Raw genomic sequence first — 21966 nt, forward strand, 5'->3', positions numbered from 1 at the left:
CACCATATGTTGTGGAACTACAACTCCCATTCCCCCTTGCCACTGGCCACACTTTCTAGGGCTGATGGGAGTTTTAGTTCCCCACACCCTTCTTACACAGTTTCTAAAATTCAGTTTGTTTGTCATTTGCCTATCTTAACACAAAGTATTTCTTTAAAGCAGCTTTGCTCCTTGTTGAAATAAAAACCCTCTTTCCAAAAGAATTAAAGCCACCTCCCAATATATAACCAACATTTTATTTTTATAGTCTATTTTCCGTTACGGCATAAGCCTTTTTTTAAAAACCAGTGAAATATACAAATCACACGAGACGAAAATATGTACATTAAATGTACAGAACAAAGAAGAGGACATAGTAGATTTACATAATATCTGAAGAACACAAGTGAAATATTTTACATTAAATAGCATTTTAATAGCTAGGATCATTAGATTCCTGTCTGCTCTCACAGACAGGAGTCGCTATAAAGAATAAGTGATTCAACATATTTTTTTAGAAAAAGGATTATGGTTTTTGTATAATAAAAACCAAAAGTGACATATTCAGTGAACTAGTGCTTTATTTCATTTTATTTTTAAGTTGACATTGGCTTGCAGACACCAGGAACCAGGGAAGTTAAATATACCCTTGCACAATAAATTAAGAGCAATCATCATTTGGAAAGCTGATAATCCTGATGGCATTAATGAGACAGCTCACAGAATTTCGAAAAAGTAAAGCTTCTAAAATGGTAATGCTAATATGGAAGCCTGGAATTCATTGCAATCTGCTTATATGTATTGGACAGGATGATTTAGGGGAAGAGCAGAGGTCTTTCAAGGAATGAAAAGGCAGCACTGGGGTTGTGGCAAAGGCAAGAGCTAAGACTGCCTTTTTAAAAAAATTAACATGGGCTGTTTGTGTTAAGATGCATTTGTGTCTCTCATTTCCATTATCCACAATGACAGCGTTGCAGAAAGAGAACGCTTCTAAGCAAGCTTCCCCCAGCCTGGTGCCCTCTGGATTTAGCCATTTATATACCGCTTAGAACCCTCATTTCTAAGCGGTGTACAAGAGCGATACAGCACGCATCTCAAAATCAATTGCAACTGATCAAAAAAGTCTTCACCAAGGGACCAGGAGGTCAACAGGTCTGATCTCAGCTGGGAGGAAACTCCACAGTTGGACGTACAACTTTGAAAGCATGTCCTCCTGGTAGACACAATCTCAGCACCTGAGCCACAGGGGACCACTAATAAGCTAGTGATCAAACAGGGATATACAATATGAGGTGGTCCTTTGGGTATCTTGAGCCCAAGTAGTTAAATGGCCTTGAACTCAGCTCAGTTGCATAGGGGTAACCAGTGCAAACTTTTAAGCATTGGTGCTATGTGTTGGCACCAACAGTCTAAAAGCTTGGAATTTCAACTGCCAATGGCCCTGGGGCTGATGGGAGTTGCCATCCCAAACATTTGGAGGGCAGTAGGTTGTGGAAGTCTGCTCCAAATCATTGCAAACTCATGCACCAAGCACGTACAGTCCCCAAACATAACCAACAGTAGAGGGTATACAGGAGCTTTCACTGAATTGAGCAGAAAGATACTATGTTCTGGGAGGAATTTGAAAAAGCGTTGATTAATTTGTGATTGTCTTATCCTTCAACACCCATCTGTTGTGAAAGCCTGCAAAAAAACAAAAACACCCAACCTGACTTTTGTTTTCTAAAAACCCAACTTTGTTAGTGTGTGCTATTTTAAATGTGGACCGGGGTGGGGGGCAGATAGCAACAAGTTCAGTCTAAACAAAGAAACTGACCTGTCCTGGCAAATGGGAAGCCTTTTGTACTGTTGTGCTATTGGTTTTTTCTTTTTTCTTTAAAAAAAAGAAATCATAAGTTTCTACTTTGTCCTGATAATATGATTGTATTTTTTAAAAAAGGTTTGAGATACCAGACACCAGCAGACCATAGTTTTCCCATATATAATTGCTCAAGTACAGTTTGAGCAGTTTGTGCATAGCTGCAATATATTTCTAAAGCATTGTGCATTAAAATGAAAAAAACACAGGATGATCGCTTAGGCGTTGCTGCCACACGGCACTTTGAATTGTAACAGCATTTTAGAAAAAGAAGTACCACGCGGCGTATCATCAACTCAGCATTTCCCCAAATTCCGCAATGCTATCAGTCAACTGATTTTTAAAAAAGGGAACTGACTACGCACAACGCTTTAAAAAGAAAGAATTAGTTTTGAATTTATTATTGTTGTTTTTAAGGACTTTGCAGACTGCACACACAATGCAGCTGCAGTTTCAGCACAGTCAAACCGGCACACACACTGCTTAGGAAATCCCACAGATAGCTCTTCAATATTCTTATAAAGTAAGGCAGAAAGGCTTTTCTAAATGTGCATAATGTGAGATAGGCATGTTTTACTTGACGTGGCAACGTTCCAAATTCTGCTTTGATCTGCGCTGTGCAGTCAAAGTCAGATATTCTTCCTCCTGGTTTGCTAGCTGTTTGAAGGAATCGGTTGGTTGGTTCTTTTTCCTCTGCCCATTCAGAATACCTCTTCTAATGGAGTCCCGCAAGACGGTACATTGTGGGACGGTGCTGATGAGAGAACTGCAACGTCCACCTGCCCTAAAACTGGCATCCATCATGGCTGCTGCAGGCGGGCAGAGCTACAGAGCCACGCTCCCGATATGGGTTGCTACAGCTTTGAACTCACTTCCACCCTACTCCAGTGCCATCCAGGCAAACTTGAGCAATACTGGTGTCGGGAGGCCCCACCCCACTGGCTACTACTGGTTAGCGTCATTCCCCACAATGCATTTGCACAGAATTCCCAAGCCTAAATGGGGGAACACCATGTCACGCCAATGGGCCTTTAGATATTACCTAGCAGCACAGCTGTGGCTTTTGGGAAATTCTGCTTCCGCCCACACCTTCAAGTTGCCACGTTGAGGAGAGCTCCCATTACAGGTTACAGATATACGGATCAATGCTGTATCTGACTGTCTCACTTCTTTTGGGTTGCTAAAGCTCAGAAGAAATACCGTGCACAGATGTGTAACGTGAATACCTCATCTACTGCACTTGTACTATGTCCCACGAGGCTATATGGGGATGGGTTGGATTTCCCTTTGAACTACTCTATCTTTTCTTTTCTTAATTCCAAATCCTGTAAAATAAATATTCTCTCAGGTTCTCCCACCCGTTATTGCAAAACAAAAACAAAATATTTAAAAAACTATGCACAGTGAGAGCTGGATGCAGCAAGTTTTCCCATCACTTCTTGCTGAAGAAGATTTTTTTAAAAAAATCTCCAAACAAGGAAAGCACCTGCTGGACTCTATAAATAAGAGTGGAGACCTTCTTGGGGCAACCTCTCCCCCTCCCTACTGCCCTCTGCTGGTAGACCGGAAAAAAGCTCTTCCCACCCGTCCTCATCTATTTGCAGACAAACTGGTCCACAATCTCTGTACACTTCTTGCATTTCACGTAGCAGCACCAGTGGAACTTGCAGTGGCAGCGCTCCGTCTGCACCGTCTTGAACTGGTCGTAGCCCCGGCCGCAGCACATGAGTTCGCAGCCGTCCATGCCTTCCGAAGTCTTGTTGCAGAGGCGCCCCTGGGTGCCCAAGGAGCCGGTGCTCTCGTTGCGCACACAGTAATCGGGGCTGGGGTCTATGTACACCAGGTCATGGATGGTGGGCGCGTTAAAGCGGCTGTTCACTTGCACCAGCTTGCCCCGGGGGTTGAGCTTCATGGCTGCCGCGCTGTCGTATTTCTCCTTCAAGGCGTCGCCAACCTTGCGGAAGTCAGCCAGCTGCAGCCAGCAGGTCTTCAAGCTGCACGATCCGGACACCCCGTGGCACTTGCAGGCCACGTCCGCCAAGCTGTACACCGTCTGGGTGGGAGTTGGAAAGAAGGAAGAAGGTCAGTGCAAGTCTGGGGCAAAATATACCTCCGCCACAAACGCGCAGGAGGCATGGCCTTTGCAACGGGGAATCCATTCCCCCTTGACAGCACTGCATGCCTTGGCTCAGCGCTGTCACTCTTCCAGGACACACCTCTGAACTGCCCTGTTGGGATCCTTCAAAAAAACACATACCACACCGCCCTTATTGTGAAGGATGATTAAAAACGGCTTTGCTTTCATTCATTCCCTTCACAAAAAGCCCCACCTGTTCTTAACTGTCAACTGGCACAGCATAGCAAGTGGGGGGCGTCCAGCTCACAAAGAGGAACTTCTGGCACGTTTCCCTGTCAATTTGTTTGTCTGCCTCCTCCTTTGTTTAATAGGCTTATTATTCACCTTTCTAATAAAAATAACCCAAGGGGAGATTATATTTATATATACATAGCACACATACGTGCATAACAGACAGGAACAAGTCTGGCTCGCATCCCTCTGTGCAACTTGCAGCATGTCATTTACCAAAAGCCTTTCACCAACCATAGGGACAATAATGAAAAGTGGACAATAAAATGCCAACGACAAAAAAAATTAAGCACCAAGTTGTCATATAAGACTCTTGATTATATTGCAGTCTTCCTAATGCTCCCGGGGAATGGTCTGGCCACCACACGGAGGCTGAAATTACTCCATGGAAAGCTGTTTGGCATACCGTGGCTCACCACATGAATTGGGTCATTTTCTCCACATCTCTACAGATGTTTTTGTCTTGGCCCCTTGGACAGGCACTGAGATGAGAGGGGACAATAGCTCAGTGGCAGGCCACGCGCTATGCTGGCGGGAGATTAAAAGGTTACAGGAGTCAAATAGCATTGGATTACATGGATCAGGGGTCTCTTGGACAACTCCTCACATCACCTCTGATATGCATGTGAGCAGCTCGTCACATGGCACTGGTCCCCTAATAATGCTATTAGTGTATTTCCATGTGGTGCCTAAAGCATCTATACTGCCTGGCAAGGTTGGCACCAAGTATGGCAAGGCACTGGGAGCTCTCTTCTGCCGCTGGGCCCTGTGTGAAGCACTGCATGGCTGGATCTAGACACCCTTTTAAATTCTCACAATGCCCCAGAGCAGGGGGTAGGGAACCTCAGGCCTGGGGCCAAATGACACGCACACACGCACAACATTTCTCTTTTGTTCTTGGGACTTTCCTCAGGCTACAGCCCTCTGTCCAAGTCAAGCCCCCTTGGCAGTGTTTCTGCCTGGCTGGAATGTGTCCTTGAACTCTGATGACGATGAAGAGGATAGACAGTGGAAGGTGGGCGTGTGTAGGATCTAGCCTGCACAAAGATAAAATTTACATTCCTTGCTCCACCCCCTTTTGCCTCTGGCCCCACCCACTCCTAGCATATGGCCCCCAGAGGGTGGCCTAGAAGGGAATGTGGTCCTAGGACTGAAGAGAAGGGTTCCTTCACCACTGCTCCAGAGCTACACTAGATCAGAGACACCACAGAAAATCAAAAGGATGCCTAGATCCAGCCACCTGGTACTTCCTGGAATGCAGGACCAGGAAGGGAAACAGTTAAGGCAACCCAGGGTAGGCAGCAGTAGCAACAGGCCCTGACAACTGCGCAAGGAAGCCATGCGCAGGCACTGCTGGCTGGAATAGGAGTGAGCTTCTGGCCATTCAAAAATGCTGCGATCTGTAACTCTCAAACAAATCTGAGAATAGACCTTTGGACTCCTAGGCCTTCCTGGCTAAAGAAAATTTGCAAATGCCAGAGCAATAAGAATAATGCCCTGAGCCGAAATCTCATATTCTCTCCAGTGTGCATTGGGGATTCTTGCCTGGTCCATATGCAAATCTGCTCCCCACACTAAAACAAATGGGCAGGAAAACCACATGAACACATAAGAGCTCCTGTACCCAGGCAGCGCCAGAGCATTCTTCTCTTGCTAGAAAGGTCTTGCTCTCATTTCTGCCAGTATAAAGATTTTTTTTTATTTAAAAAAATCAGATCATTTATTACGGCATACTACACAGGTCTAGTTCAAATAGTTTTGCCTTTTCAGTGGTGGCCCCATAGCTGTCAAATTCTTTTCCCCTTGAGGTCAAGTTGGCACACTGCTTCCCCTTCCTTTAGAAGAAGAATCAAAGCATATTTATTCACTGTGCCTTTTCTGTTTCACCAAACTATGGAGCTTTGACAGCATTCTATTGTTTAAGCTACTGTTTTCCTTGTTTCTGTAATTACTCACTGTAACTTTGAAAGCACTGTTGTCTTAACTGACATTATTTTAACTGTTGTCATTATAAAATCATCATTATCAGCAGCAGCAGCAGCAGCAGCAGCAGCACCACCATTGTTATGGACCACTCCAAGAACCACTGAAATCTACAATTACTGAAAAGAAAGTAGGGGAAATGGTTTGGCCACTAGAACACGATGGGTGTTCGCACATTCCCTGTTAACCTCATCTAGCCAATTCTTTCAAACGCATATTCACTTATAAGAATAACCATGGCTTGTTCCAAATTGAAAACCAAGCAAACTGTGTGTATTGCAAATTGTTAGTTTGCCTCAAAACTATCGAGGTGAACTGCTGGCTGTCATGTTCAAAGGGCAAATGCCGAGTGACTCCCACAAACACATCCTACTGCCATTATTGAAGCAGCCATCCAGTTAGCAACCATGCACTTGCAAACACCCCAGCATATCTTAAAAACGCAAGAACCATGTCATGTCAGATGGGAGTAGGCACTGCTTCAAACCATAATCAGAAGTCCATTTCAAACATTGTTCAAATGGATAGCGAAAAGCACCCAATATGGCCACCTAGCATGTGGGATTAGGCCGAAGCATGGGAGATACCGTGCATTCACTGGTGGCCGTTTCCCTGGCTAAAGAGCTGTATCAGGCTGAGATCAGCTAGAGAAGGGAGATTCCAAGAGGGAAACAGTTGGGCCAGGTTTAAGTCACTAAGCTATGGTCTTCTTCCCTTGAACATAGGAAACTGCCTACCAAGTCAGTTCTTGGCTCCTTCTAGCATAGTATTGTCTATGTTACTGGACTACAGCTCCTATCATCCTTCGCCATTGGGCTCTGCTGGCTGCGAGTCCAACAATGTCTAGAGGGCTACAGGTCCCCCATCCAAGGTCCATACTGGCTGGCCATTTCAGACAGAGGCATTCCCAGCCCAACCGGGAGATGCCAAGGATTGAACCCAAGATCTTCTGTACACAAAACAGATGGCCTGCTGCCAATCCTCAGCCACACACAAGAAGGCAGAACTAAAATCAATGCCACCTGACCAGTCTTGCATCAGATTTTCTCTCTCCCTGCACACCACCCGCACTGCAGATTTTCCACTCCTGATTCGGCAGCTCACTCCTACACCAATCTCTCCGCATGCAGCTGAGCCGCTCCGTCCAAGAGAGAAAACCCCAAAACACCTCTGGGTGGGGGACAGGCCTACACCGCAATATCCTCTTTGTAAAGCCTTGGCAAGGAGACCTCGATAATTTACCCTGTATAAATAGACATGAGTCAGTGTTGACACAGCCCCAAAAATCCTGGGGTCTGACACATTAGGTGGATGCCGAATGCCACTTCCACCCAGCATTAAAAGAAAGTTTTTTTGGGGGGCGGGAGATGGAGGAGGGAGAATTCAACCTCTGCCAAATGCCATCGCATGGAGGCAGCTCAAAGGGGGTGGTAGCAGGGAACCACACGAAGCCGACAGGGGCAACTGTGAAAAGCCATTTTTCTCCTGCCTAGCAGCAAATTGGCCTTTCCATTGCTTTCAGATGCCTTCTTCTCACATTTAAATGCTATTAATTTTCAATTATCCTTCATCCTAATTCACCTTGAAACACAAGTGTAAAGTCTCCAGCCGACGAGTCCTGGCACCGTCACTTCTAGGAAAATAATGACTTTGGCTCCTTCCACTCCAGGGCAATAAAAATGAAGTTTACACTCATTCGTTTAAAAGATTTTAAAGATTAAAAAAGCCATAAAAACTGACTTCCACCGCAGAAGAGCATGTTTTCTAATAATACAGAGAAGCTGGTTGTTGGGTGGGTGTGTTTTTTTTCACAACCTCACAAGGAAGAGTGAAAATAGCCCCCTTGCAAGAATATTTCACTCCGGCAAAATACGGCGCTTCGGTCACCCGCTCCAAAGAAAACTGGATTGGTTGGAAATATAAACTAATAAAATTCTATTCTGCATAAAATTCACTGTGACTTGCACTATTTTATTAGAACAACTTGGAAGGGAGGTGGGAAGGGTATTTTGCCCATTTGAAGGAAGGACCCATGGCCCTTGTCATTGCCACTGAGCTTATACATAAGAATATGAGAAGAGCCCTGCTGGATCAGGCCAGGGGCCCATCTAGTCCGGCATCCTGTTCACACAGTGGCCAACCAGAAGCCTGTGGGGAAATCAGCAAGCAGGATTCGAGCACAACTGTGGCAGCAGAGCACAGCCATTCTAGCTAGTAGTTACTGATAGGCTTCCTTCTCCCACTCTCACTCGTTCCATTTAAATGGAACCTTTCCCCCTCCTGATCTAAAGGGAAATAATGGATCTCTCTTATTTAAACAAGACATATTCCAGAGATCACCCATCATTCAAACTCACTCAAAAGAAAATTGCTTTTCACCAAAAAAAAAACCACCACACACAGAGGTTTGGGAACAGGTATTGCTACAGATTTGAAACGAGCAAACGGTTTGGCATCACGGTGAGAAAAGGCAAGAGCAAACATTATTTTTGGGGGAGGGGTGGCGGTTTGAGGGTGTGTGTGTGAGACTTACTCTCCTCCCTGCTTCGTTGTTATGCAGATTCATCAAGATCCTGGCGCTTTCGTAAGTTCCTCTCTGGTAGATCCTCTCTCGCTCACGGGCATCCACAAACTCTTTGGCAAAGCGGTAGCCATAGTCAATGTTGTCCCCACAGCCACCCCACAGCCAGTCCCGAGGTAAATCTTTCGGCCTGGCAGCCCGGCTGCAGCCACAGGAAGAGAGCTCCCCCTCCCGGCAGGCCCGGCTCATGGCATTGACCACACCGGCAGCACTGACTGCGTACGTGAAGGCTGTCTCCCGGCTGCCTGCAAGGAAGAAGAGGAGGCTCGGAGTTACACACCAGGATCACATACATTTATTTTATTTAATACAGGTGAAGATCAACTGCCATTCAGTTCTGAGCTTCCCCCACTCCCGACGTGACAGATGTTCATTTGAAAAGGGAAACAACAGTACATGAATGAAGTGTTCCCACTGTGCCTGATGGTATTAGATATCAGGATAGTGGCATAAAAATCCTAGAGTCTGCTATGCTGGTTAGAAAGAAATTCAGGCATCTTGAATTATCTATTCATTTATCTACAAAGAAGGAAACATATTGGAGAAGAATGAGGTCTGGCCATCAGCTCTGGTAAAGTAAAAGAAAAAATGTCAGAAGCCTTCTTAGGATGTTTCTTCTTCATTCCCAAAGTTTAAAGGCTTGAAGTTCAGAGCTTGTCCCATTTGGTTAAACGGGACTTTATCCCTAGTAAATGTGCACAGGATTGCAGCATAAGAGAGAGCGTTTTCTGTGATGTAAAGCTCCACTCAAATCGGCTAATTACTAGTTTATCCTGAGGGGAAATTCATTAGTTGGTATATTACCTGAATCCAATTTTCCCCCGAAAAGAATTTATTTATAAATATCTCACTTCGTAGGAGCTTGATGAAGCCCACAAGCCACATCTTTCAGTTCCTCCCAATTTTAGCCAGACCATGCTCTCTGTAGTCTTTCAAAAGAGTAGCTAAGGGTCTCTACAAAAGGTAAATTGCTACCCCCTCCCTGTTATTTAATGCCCAGCAGATACTTTGCAACACACACTGTCCTCACAGTAACAGCTCCAAAAAGGTTAAAGCTGTGTTAAAGCTCTGCCTTGTGTGCTGCTAATGTTTCTAAGAAACCAGAGGTTTGGGGGTTTGTTGTTGTTTTACACAAAAACAATTTCAAGAACTTCACTAGCTCAAAGAATGGGACCCAAATTTCAAAGAGCCCATTCTTCAGTGGAGCCTTTAGCTATTTAGGCACTTTTGCAGAGAGATATATTTTTTCTATTTGAGGAAGTTAGGAATCACTGGAAAATCAAACTTTTTAAACAAACGGAACAGACTGATGAAGGCACACACCAAAGCATCCAACCATTGTAACTGAGGCATTTTTCTGTTTGAGGGGACCTTCCTGCTTTTGGAGAACTTTGTACTACTACATAAGCCTACCAATTCTTGGTCGCATTTTATCAGCTGGACTCGATTTTAACAGACACAGCAGAACACTGAAAGCACCCTGTAGTATTTATTCTAGTGTCATTCACAGCAAAGCTCATAGGAGCTTTGCCTAATTGGTCCCCTTCCACAGAGACAGCTCTCATCTCACTATCATTTTGGGGGATATGCCACGTCTAGGTTCTTCTCCACAAGCATGTTTTTAAAAGAACCCTTTCAAGTCTGGACAGGGGCAAAAAGGTAGAGATCGAAATACGCCGAAGACAGAAAGAAAACAGATGGAAGAAATTTGCAGGGGAGGGGGGAGCAGTTTGAGCAAGCAGCCCTGTGCCATGAAACTGTTTTCTGTAGGCTTCAGCTTCAGACGGTAGGAGCCTGTTTAAAGCAAGTCTCATCAACTTTGACAGTATTCGAAGTCTTGTTGCCAGCAGAGGGCTGGTTTGTTTAGAAGCTCCTCGCTCTCTGCTAGGCACGAACACGATTCCTTTATTATTATTATCTAGAGCTTTCTTGCATTCTCCCATGTAAATTGCTGATGTCTATTTCAAAAAAGAAAAAAAAGAAAAAAAAAGTAAAGGAAAAAAGCCCTCCCTACTTTTATACTATTTTGACAGAAAGGGGCTGCAGAGAAAACAAGTGATTCGCTTACACATCTCGAAAGGGAATTTAGGCTGTAATCCGGCTCAGTTTGATGGTTGAAATGCTATTGCCGTCAATGGGATTTAAGCTGCCCAACTGAGCACGGGAGGACACTGCCTTGGGGTTTTGGTTTTGGTTTTTTTGCATCAAGCTGCAAGAACTTATACAAACATATAAGGCAAAAAGCTATATTTCCTTTGAACAGCATTCTCAACTTGAAGCTGCGATTCCACTATTATTGCCAGTGCAGTAAAATGTCTAGTCATAGACATTTTTTAAAAAGTTATTAATTGAATTTGCTGCAGTTTCTCCTTCCAGAGAGAAAAACAACAACAACACCACCACACAGAGACATTTCCCCAATATTATGCAACCAATTTCCCAGGCTCTTTCAGAAACAAGGAAACAGCACGTTTTATTTGAGCCAGCAATATTGTGGTGATCTGATTCGCATCACACTGAAGTGAATGCCAAGGCTTTTGCAAATCAGGTTTAGATGATCAACCCTTGGGAGCAGTTACACAGAGAGCAAGTCAACGTTTTGGTACCATAGTGATGGCTCATTTGCAATCTGAACATATTGCAGGATATATTGAACTTAGCTAGAGTTTTGCTATTGACTTAAATTTGGTCCAACAGCAGTCTGAAATGTTATATAAACTTCCAGGATTTTTAGTGTGCTACATCAAACCACTATCAGCTCATAATTCTTTCAGGTCAATCAGCAAAGACATCATAGAGAAACATACAGATCCAGGCAGAGAGCCCAAACTGGCACAATCTTTTGTCCTAACTGCACACTGTAAGTGGATTTATAGCCCTGTAAGTCTGAGCCATGTCTATGCAAGAAGCAGGGCAGTGAAGCTAAGATCTTGTCCCCCATTCAAGAGAAACAGCAACCAATCCAATAGTTTATTCGAGGAAACTAGACCCAACTATGCAATGAGAGCACATACTTGTTCTCAATGAATACACTTTTCAGGATCTTTAACAGCTCAATGCACACATTACACTCACTTCTATTTTCAGTTAATCTAAGTGGCCAATTACCCTACTAAATAAAAATAAATACATGCAGATGTCTTGTGGAGAAGAAACAGAGACCTGGAAGCAATGGGGACCCATTCCAGGACTTGTAGATACAAAGTCTGCAAAAAGAGACCATGGCAACTTAAACATGAGTCTTCAAGGCTGGAACATACCTGACCAGGTATACAAACGCTTAAGGTTTCAGTACTTTCAGACTTTTGCTGTACTGTTTTTATTTGTTTTTCGGTATGGGGCAGTGATAATCTGACCAGTTATTCGAAACCTCTCAGTTCTACAGCATCTGTAATGCAAAGCTGCAGGAGAAAACTTAAGTCTTCAATAAACAAGTGTTTCCACTTAGTTCCTTTTTTTTTGGAGGGGGGGCATGGAAAATGTTTAATCTGAGATTTTGTAAAGCTTATTTTTACATAAAATTAACTTCTAGGGTAAATGTGACTTAACAGCATCCCTGTAAGCAATGCAGAAGCCTACTCAATGCATAAATGAAGTTACCTTTAATCTAATTTTAAAGTCATTCCAATCCTTCCCTATCCTATTTCAAAAAGCGGGATTTAAAATTAGATTTAGATCTCTGCATTCTGAGATGCTGGTATACACAAGTTGTGCGTTTGAGGCTGGGGAGGGGACATGGAGAGAGATGTATAGATTTGAATGTATACTACAAATGCCATTATTCTAGTTGGGGAGGGGGAGCAACCCATCAGTCATTAGAGTGATGCTGCCTTTTAACCCTTGTAATTTAAGCAGGGGCAGTATTTATGCTGATGTGAGCTCTACAGCAGAAGGGCCCTGTCAAAAGCAACTAACAGAAGCTACACTCTCAGCATACAGGGATTGGGAGATTGCTCCAAGACAGCATTTTTAATTAACCATAATAATTATGGTTAAACGCATGCAACACCTACCTATGTTCTTAGCCTCAATGAAAGCACGTTGACTGCGAGTGCCAACGTATTTAATTTCTAAATTGAAATCCCCTTGAAACAAAAAATATTTTGCTAGGGGGGGGCTGAGAAGGCTGCAGTCTTAAATCACACTTAACTAGGGAGTAAGCCCCATTGAGCACTTTGGGGGCTTGCTTCCAAACACACAGAGAATTGGGCTGTGAAGGGGAAATGGACTCAACATAAAAATTATGGCATGACAAAAAGCTGGCGTGTGGTTAATCTGGAGTCAAATTCAATTGTCACACAGCTTTGGAATCCCAGACATAGAAATGACCCTGTTCTGGCTGAAAACGACTTGTTTTCATGCTTCCTCCTTTAAATTTAGATCTGGCTTAATTTTAATCTGTATCAGGACAAGGTTAGAATGGCAATGCTACTCTTCCTGTTCCCTACCACCAGTGGTCCCCATGTGCTTCTAGCTTCACAGGAAGGATCTCTGGGCTAAAGGCCATTTAGCTTTCTCCTTCTTGACAGGTTTCAATGGCGCATAAAGAACCTGGCAGGTTTTCCTAGCACACACACCATGATGTAAATCCAGCACACACAACTCCCAGGCCCTTCCTACCTATCTGCATGACTCTGCCAAAAACAGAGTTGTTATCCACAGTGCTACAATTCCATCTTCTGTGGCGGAACTGATACTGGCATTCCTTGATCCCCGTCTTGGCACCCTCTCCGATGTACTGCATGTGGTCCTGGTACAAGTGGCAGAGTTTCTTTTGTCCTTGGGAGAGCCCGGCCAGTTGGCTGCAAAGGGGCTGGGCTCCAATGATGTACACCTCCGGCATCTGAACGGGGTTCATGGGGTTCATGTGGTTCATACCCAGAGACCTGTGAAAAGACAAAGGGTTGCAGCAATAAGCTCAAGAACAACAGCTGAATGCACATGCTGTGTGGATTCCGCAGACATGGAACCCAGCCCTGAAACAAATTTGCTTGTTCCATTTGGTCTGCTGGGGACGGCGGCCAAAATGTGGGAAAGGTGCCGGGTGTGTGTGTCTTCAGCTTCATTCAATCGTTGGAAAGCTAAAGTAAGCCACATGCATGAATTTATTGAGACAGACACTGAATTATGCAGCTATCTAAATATGATGGTTGCCCCCCTCTTAGGCTGTCTCCCCTCCTAGGCTTCATATTTCACACTATCCATCCCTATGGATTTTTTTTTTCTTTTTTCAAACCTGGAAACAAAATCCAAGATGCTCCCAGAACACGCTCAATTCTCTAACATGCCATGTCAATCTTTTTAAAAAAGAAAAATAACTATCAGACACTAGAGAATCTTCTGTAGCAAGAGAATTGTTACCATCCAAAAGTTCGGTCTCATGATCCATAAAGGATGTAATGCAGGCCAGATAAATTAAATGGGATTTCGAGGGGGCCCCCCCATGCCATCATTTAAAAATTCACAATCAAGAATTGGCACACAAGTGAATCCTGTCACCAAACGCCTTATTCACCCAATGTCTTAAAGACCTCAACATGTGTGCCTGTTTTCAAAGGGATAAATTTAATCTCAGCTCAGAAGCAAATTCTATTCAGAAAAATGGAGCTTACTCCCCAGTAAGTGTGCCTAGGGTTTCACAGCCTCATTTGCACAATTATTTTGAGCTGAAACCAGCAAGACCCTAAACACACAGGACTCAAAAGTATGTGGCTCACTTTTGCACAGATGTGTCTAGAAAGCCAGGAGGACATTCCCAGTTACAATTTTACATTTAATTTAGCTTCTACTTATTCCAAACCAGGATTTGAATGACTACATAAATGCAGACTGCCTATCCTTTCCCCTCCATCCCTCCTAAAATAATAGGAAAAATGGATTCAGGGTGTTCATAGTTTTTATTTTCCCAGGAGCAAAGTAGGCCTCCTCCACCTTATTGGATGGTTGTTGTTTTTTAAAGGGAGGGGGATTAATTAATTTGTACAGATGATGAAAATATTAAAAAGCTTACCACCAAGAGCTGGCTTCTATCACAACTTGGATAAGTGAAGAGAAGATGGCCAGACTCAGAAAGAGGTACTTAGAAGTCATTGCCTCTGTCCACAGAGCTCCACCTTGGACTAAGGTTCCCATGGACTTCTGCAGGGGAGGGAAGGAGAGAGCGAGAAGCTTTTATGGCCTGGACCGGACCATCTCACAACGGAACAAAGCGCAGCCCCCCGGGGTCTGGGAGAGGCGGCGGTCCTTCTGCGCCCCAGCCAGGGACTTGTGCGGTGGCCAAGCCAGTGTCTGCTCCAAGTTCATTCACCCGCCTCGCCGCGAAGGCTCGGCTTTTGAGTGAATCCCAAAGCAGTCTCGATAACGAGGAGGAAAAAGCTGAGTAGCAGCGGCGCCCAGCCCACAGTTTTATGGACACACACAAATACATACATACATACACACCATCCGTCTCCGGAAAGAAAAAGAAGGCCGTTGCCAGCCCCTTCCGCGCTTTGCTGCTCAGACGCGGGGCGCGCAACAAGTGGAGAGCGGCGGTCAGTCGACGGGGAGGGCGGACAACAGCACCCACGTCCCAGCCGTGGCGCTCGGCTTCGGATTAGAACGACGCGCGCCTCCTCCTTTTTAATTATAGGAGCCGCTTCCAGACGAGAATCGTCAAAACGGATCTTGCTCAGGAAGGTGTTTGCAAAGCACGTTTTTCGCCGCCGGCCATCGCTCCTCCCCAACGTCCGTGCATAAAATCCCCCGTCTCATCCCGTCCCGCCTCCTCCCCCCCATCACAGACAGCAAGACCCAGGGCTCTGACACAAACCAAAACCCCGCAGAGACGGACAGTGCCACCCCCACCCCACCCCCACATCCCGCTCCTCACTGTGCTATCTGGATAAGTTAAGACAGAGCCGTCTGGAGGGAGGGGCAACAAGGCGCAAAGGCGCGCGGCGGAGAAACGCGCCCGCCGAAGCGCGCCGCAGTTTGAAGCAGCCGATGAGCGCAGAGCTCTCTCTTCTGGGCGAGGGGGCAATAAGAGGACAGTGACCTGGGCCCCTGGGACCATCCAGTTGGAAGCGCACGGCGGGCGAGACGGGAATCTCGGAAGCTCCTCCAGCCTCGGGCAGGGACCTGGTTCGAGTTAGCCAGCCCCCCCCCCCAGTTCGACTCCTCTCTTCCCACCCCCTCCTCCGCGCAGCCGATTTCTGGTTGCAGTGGGGGAACGAAGGCGAAAGGGTATAGGAAAGCCTTCCATGTACTGCCAAATGGCGATAGGGGGCTGCTTGTTCCCTTTCCAATTATCCGGGCAAATGGAGTCAAAGGAAACCAGCTCTTTTTCACAGGGGAAGAAGATTCACTGCTCCCTTTGATGAACTGGGAGCAACCCCTTGTTCTTGCTTTAAATAGGACTACGGAGAAGAATTTGCAGCCCGAATCTGGCGGCCGCACTCTGGTAACCTGTCCCGCCCGCCCCGCCCGTTTAATGTTACGTGAGGCATTTCAGAGTCTGGAATGTCGCACCTGGAAATCGTCCTCTGGAGCCAACCGATCCTAGTTTGTGGGTGTGTGAACTGAACGGGGCTACTCGAGAGTGAGTGTCACAAGAGCAAAAAATGCGGCGGGTGGGGTGTAGATCTGTGGCCCTCAGCGCTCCAAGCGCCACTTTGGACAGCAACCGGGACTTTTGCACGCAAGATATAAAGGACTCTATCCGCGTGAAGTGCGCCATTCAAGTCGGTGTAAACAGAAACGTAGAGCGAGCGGCAGCTCGATCCAGAAAAGCAGTAGCCGTCCAAGCTTATAACAACAGAGAAATGGAAGCCCCGGCGGCTTCGGTGGAGTTTACTCCCAAGTAAATAACGCGCGCATAAGGCTCCCATGGCTGGATTTTTATTGGCCCGATTACAAGAATCCGATAAGGGATAGATGACGCCCTAATAATGCAAGCAAAGAGAAGCTACTTGGTCTCCACTCCAGACTCACGCGCTAGTTTGGCCTTTCAAGTAGGCGCATTCCACCTAATCCGATTGACAAACCCGTCCAGACCGCGTCGCCGTTCCCCTCTAACGCCGGTCTTGCCTTAGTACGTCGGACGCCGTTATTCCAGGGGGCTTAACAATGGTCAGAGCGCTTCGCGGGCTCGACGGATATCGGTGCGGAGAGCTGTGGGCGCCTCTCGCTTCAGTGGGCTGGGTTCCAAGAAGGGCCTTGTAGAGTACACCGGATCGCGGAAACGAGGGGGCTTTTCGGAGGCTCACCGGTGGCGGAGCGGCTCCCCCAGGCTCCAAGGCCGGTGCGTTGACACTGGTGGGGTCCCTTGCGCCTTAGAGCCAGGCGATCGCGCCACGAGGAAGGCGGCTCTGGCGCCGGAAGGGCCCGAGCGAGGAACCTTGGCCCTGCCCGGCCTATCGCGGGGTGCCCGCGCTTGCCGTCTCGCGCCGAGGCAGGCGGCAGGCCCGAACTTTGCTGCGTCCAGAGGACCTCGTCCACCCACAGCCCGATTCCCCTTACTACAGATATATAAATCACCTTATCAACCAAGGAGCTCCTACCGTACCTCGGGAGAAAGCCAAGGGCCAACGTAGCCCCGCGGAGCGGCCTTCCTCCCCGAGCAGAGCATGACACAAGGCTGCAGGAATTTGGGGGAACAGGCCGGAGGGGGGTGCGCGTCTAGTGACGGGCCGCTGACGGCGCCCGATTTATTTCCCCGGCAGTCTGAAGCGCCTTGAAGGAATGTGGAGAGTTCATGCCCCATAAAGCCGGCCACGCTCCAGCAATTGGGGACGGGGAGGGAGCAGAGAAGGCGAGGCTGGAGAGGAACAGAAAGCCCCCGCAGCCGTCGGGGGGATGCAAAGCTCATGTGCGTGTGCAAATAACAGAAGGGAATAAATCCCCAGCTATAGAGAGAAGCCAATGTGTGTGTTTCGGCCGATGTGCACATAAGAGGTTCAACGCCCCCCGCCCCGCCTTTTTGCCACTGGCTCCCTGTGTGGCCCGATCCCCTCGGTTTTTCCGCCTGTCTTATGGGACTGTTGAATGAGCGATGGACTACGTCGGCACCGCCCGTCGGGCGCCTTGCGCGTCTCTCAAAGCGCTGTGCGAACAAGGCGGCAACTTCGCGGTCCCAGCCTCGGAGCTCTACCACTCTCTTCCCGACGAGGGCAGCGCGCCGCCGGAGATGCAAGCCTGTCCGTCGCAAGGGAACGCCTCATGCAAAGATGCTGGCGGAGTCAAGGCGGGGGGGTGTGTCCAAGGACGCGCAGTCCTAGGGGGATTGCCAAGGGGGTGTGGACGCGCGGGATAGCAGGACAGACTCTCCAAAAGTCATCCACAGATGGGGACTTAAAGAAAAGATACACAGTATATCCGAATGAGAAAACCCATCTCTGCCACACAAACCCAGCTTCGGCTGTGATCGTGACACCCGCAGGCCTTGACTTGGGAATCCGGGGCCGCAAGGAGATTCTTCGGGAGGAGTTTCCATTCAAACTCTGCGCGCGCCGAGTCGAAATATTAGGCTCGGCAAGTATAGCTGCATCTGAGCGATCTTCTGCGCACAAATCCAGCTATAGATCTAATACAGTATTTAAAACCTGGTTTATGGCGGTGCCGACTTTGTTTTAAAGGCGAGAGAGCCTAGTTTGACGCGGAAGCCGTTCTCCGCCGCCCCCAATAGAGGGCAGCCTCAGCCGTCAAACGAAGCCCCGGGACGCTACACTAGGGGGCCAGGGAAAGAGGGATGGTGCCTCTCTCCGCGTTTCGCCCTCTCTTTTTGTTAGAAGTAATACTTCACCATTTCTTGGGGTTATTTCGTTCAGCCTGATCCAGAACGGAGAAAGAGCTCGGAGGCGGAGACCCCCTTCGGAGGGCGCCAAAAAGAAAGGCCCGGTGGTGTGCAGCGCCACCAAGTCTCCCCGAACCGTTTTTTGAAATGTCCGGCGCACACTGGAAACAAGCCGCCGAAGAGTCCATTAGGACCGGGCCATTTAAACTTCGCGTTCGAAGGCAGCCCCCGGACAGAGCAGACCATTGCTTTTTGTGGGGGAAATTAGCTATTTTAAAACGTTTTGTTTTTCGGGGGGGGTGCAGATCATCCCTCCCCAAGAGCAGCCAGAAGGGCTCGCCCGCCTGCGATCCGAACTTGCTTGTCTCTCTCTCTCTCTCCCCCCCCCCAATTAAAAAAGAAAAAAAAGAGCACAGGAGGTCTGGAAAGCCTGTTAGGGCATCTGGTTTTATGGCCGCTGTTTTAATGCTCGCTCTACCTTGGGTAAGTAGGCATGCAGACTGCGAGCCCCCTGGGCTCGGGTGGGTTGTAAAACGCAGGAACAATTGCCGAGGCGGGCCGGCTGGACGGCTTTGCAGGGCCAAGAGCGAGCCCACCACCTTGCCCTGGAGGGGAGGGGGCTTTGGAAAAGAAGGGGGGCTGTCTAAGAAAAGCGGGCGAAGCATTCCAAGGTTTTATGGGCTGCAGTTTTTAAACAAGGAAAGCTACTCATATACTAAAACTCCGGGAGGTGGAAGAGGGGAGGGAAAAGGTTGCCTTTTCTCCTCGCACCCCTGTTCTTCCATATTAAATGATATCCCGGGACTTTCGTTCAAGATCTCCCTGGATCTCTCTCCTCCGCCCCTCGCCCCGCCATCCCTCAAAAAGATTAGTTTCTGGGTGAATCTGAACTCCCGGTGACCTCGCGACTGTAACTAATTTAGCATACAATTGACAATTAAAAACAAACACACACAACCTCCTCAATGTGGAGCATCAAAGGGACAGCGAGGCTAGGAGGGGGGAGCAAGGAGGGGGGACAAAGCAAAGCCCCTTCCGTCCTCCCCTTCCAACACAAGCGGAACGCTTTACAGATGCAAAAGTGACAATATGCAGAAACAGAGAGCAAAATTTGAGGGACTGAGGTGGAGGAGGAGGAGGAGAAAAGCGGCCAGGTTTTTCCCTGGCCACGAGCCAAGTTCTCTTAAAGGTACAGGCCTCAATGTCTGCCATGCCCGGGTTCTTCAACAGACGTCCGCACGGAAGAAAGCTGCAAGAGATGTCCTATAAACCTTGATCCGCCTTGGAGGTGGCGGGTGGCCCGGGGGTGGGGTAGACTGAGAAGCTTTAGGCGCTGGGAATAAGTTCTTAAAAGAACAGATAAGGGCTTTCCAAGGAAATCAACAATACAAGGGGAGGGGGGGACATTATGGGAAGGATGGGGCAGAATCGCAGCATTTTCCAGCAACAGGTTTGTTACGAGACTGAAGAGTTCTGACCGGCGGGGGAGCGCGCGCAAAGAGGGGCTCCTGAATGAACGCGGTGAAGAGAGAGAGGGAAGCCTATGTTCTCATTCTTTCTCTCTCGTCAGTTTCACCTTAAGCCAAATATTTGTAAGAAATCCGAAGCCACAGCCTCCTTCTCGCGCCCTCCCTCTCCAAGGAGCTAATTTTCAAGCGCGCGCTCGCTCGCTCTCTTTCGACGATTTCCCCCCGATCGCAAATTTGGAGCAAATCCAGCCATCGCTTCGGACCCCGCTCCCCTCCTTCTCGCAGCCCAGCGGATTTCGAGCCCCCGCCCCGCTTTCCCATTCCTAAGTTGTGTTACTCACCTCCATTGTTGTTGCGGGAGGGAGAAAGCGTCGAAGATGGATGGGGGGTGGTCGGGGCGGACGGGCGAGGAGAAGAGAGAGACCCGCCAAAGCGAGCCTAGCTTAGCAGCCAAGTAATCCACAAGCGAGGCGGTGCGAAGCCCAAATCGTCGCCGAACGCTCCCAGGCAGAGAAAGGCAGCGGCTGGCAAGGGATCTCCGCCGGGCCGGGCCGGGCCGCTCCAGCGACGGAGCAGAGGCGCCTCCTTCGCAAGGTCCATCCGCGGTCGCGAGGGGACGGGACCGGCTCCCAGGCTGGCAGCTCCTCGCTCGGCTCTGGGGCTCAGACCGGCCCAGGTAGTGGTGCAGCAGCGGGTTGGGTGCCTCCGGAGCGCGCCTGCAGGCTCCCTCCCGCGCTCGCCTGCTGCCTACCCGCTGCCACGGGGCGCCCGGGGCTGTCGAGCCGTGCCCAGGCTGCGTCCCTCCATTGCAAGCCAGTCAAGGCGGGGGGGGGGGGGGCGCAAGGCGAGCTCCTCCGGGCTTCAAAGCGGGAGGCGGCGGCGGCGGCTGCCCCAATCCATGGCCCGCGGTGGCGCGAAGGTGCCTCTTCCCCTCGACCGACTTCCTTCCTTCCTTCTCCCCGCGGCTACATGCTCCGCCGCGCGGCGCAGAGTCGCTCCCGGCGCTCGCCTTCCCTCCGGCGTCTGGCGCGCTTCTGCCCTCGCCGCTCCTCCGAAGTGCAAGAAAAGTTGCGGCGGCGGCGGCGGCGTCCGAAGGGGGAAGAGAACGGGAGGGGAGGGGAGGCGCAGAGAGCGGGCGAGAGGGAGCCCTCGGAGAGAGGCGCGCATGCGCCCCGCGCCGGCCTATGGCAGCCCAGAGCAAGGTTCTAAGGAGCACCTCGGGCGGCAGCCTTGGGAGGGACGCGGAGATGCTCCGCGCGAGGGAAGGAGGGTGCCCGGCGCCGCGGGCGAGCGTGTTTTCTCCGCCGCCAGGCTTTTGCAAAAGGCGCCATTGGGATACGGACGCCATCCGCAGCAGTGAATCCGGAGTGGCTGCTTTGCCCCCCCGCCCACCCTCCGAAAAGCATTTGTTAACTTTCTCTCCATTTCGAAATCCGTTGGGAATTCAGGTTCACTAGACTGACGCAGGAATAGTTACCACTCCCACGAGCAGCAGTGACTCCGCCGATTTAGAAAACTCGGCTCGGTGGCACAATCCCATCTTGCCCTTGCCCTTGTTAATTTTCTGGTTTTTATTTTTTAATCTCTTTTTTAATCACGGTTACGAGTTTTCTGATCATTCCGTGTTTGGTTTTAGATTTGTTTTTGCAACGCTTTGAGTTCCAAGGATTAGATAGCTACTACTAGTAGTAAATAAATAAAGAACCCAGCACTTACTGTTTTCAGATCCAGGACTCGCCTTTAATCCTAGTCTACAACATGGAGACAACTTTTTATTTATTTATTTATTTTACGTGGTGACGTGCGTGGGCACCACCCCCTTTAGCTCAGGTGCGAACTTCTGCATATTTAGTTAGTCTCATTGGAATAAAAGGGGCCTTACTTCCAAGTAGGTATGCAGGAGCGGGTGGCTGCAGACTAAGGCAACTGTCCCCAAAGCCCTCCAGATGTTTTGTT

At 48.4% G+C, this 21966-nt stretch overlaps 1 protein-coding gene and 1 long non-coding RNA gene across 3 annotated transcripts; both read right to left on the bottom strand.

Moving 5' to 3' along the window:
• Nucleotides 1-222: 222 nt before the first annotated feature.
• Nucleotides 223-3048, bottom strand: LOC309525424. The gene is made up of 2 exons (XR_014216263.1): nt 1032-3048; nt 223-999 (listed from the first exon to the last, which is right to left on the bottom strand). It is a non-coding gene; the product is annotated as an uncharacterized lncRNA (long non-coding RNA).
• Nucleotides 3049-3299: 251 nt separating this feature from the next.
• WNT5A (Wnt family member 5A) lies at nt 3300-21753 on the bottom strand. Of its 2 annotated transcripts, none has more exons than XM_082210410.1 (5): nt 21727-21753; nt 14780-14907; nt 13390-13655; nt 8722-9014; nt 3300-3890 (listed from the first exon to the last, which is right to left on the bottom strand). In XM_082210410.1, exons 2-5 carry the CDS (start codon nt 14899-14901, stop codon nt 3432-3434), a joined length of 1140 nt encoding a protein of 379 aa, XP_082066536.1. In that variant the 5' UTR covers nt 14902-14907; nt 21727-21753; the 3' UTR covers nt 3300-3431. The 2 variants fall into 2 exon arrangements, with proteins under 2 accessions (XP_082066536.1, XP_082066535.1); XM_082210409.1 differs by lacking the exon at nt 21727-21753 and adding an exon at nt 20352-20576.
• Between the last annotated feature and the right edge of the window lie 213 nt (nt 21754-21966).

This window comes from Podarcis vaucheri, assembly GCF_965113315.1.
Source record: "Podarcis vaucheri genome assembly, chromosome: 2".
NCBI classification, from domain to species: Eukaryota; Metazoa; Chordata; class Lepidosauria; order Squamata; family Lacertidae; genus Podarcis; species Podarcis vaucheri.

Coding starts and splice junctions, on each gene's coding strand:
- WNT5A (XM_082210409.1), bottom strand. Junction 13,656..14,779: donor ATAGAAGCCAGCTCTTGGTG/GTAAGCTTTTTA, acceptor GTCTTTTCACAG/GTCTCTGGGTATGAACCACA. Junction 9,015..13,389: donor TGGCAGAGTCATGCAGATAG/GTAGGAAGGGCC, acceptor TCTTCCTTGCAG/GCAGCCGGGAGACAGCCTTC.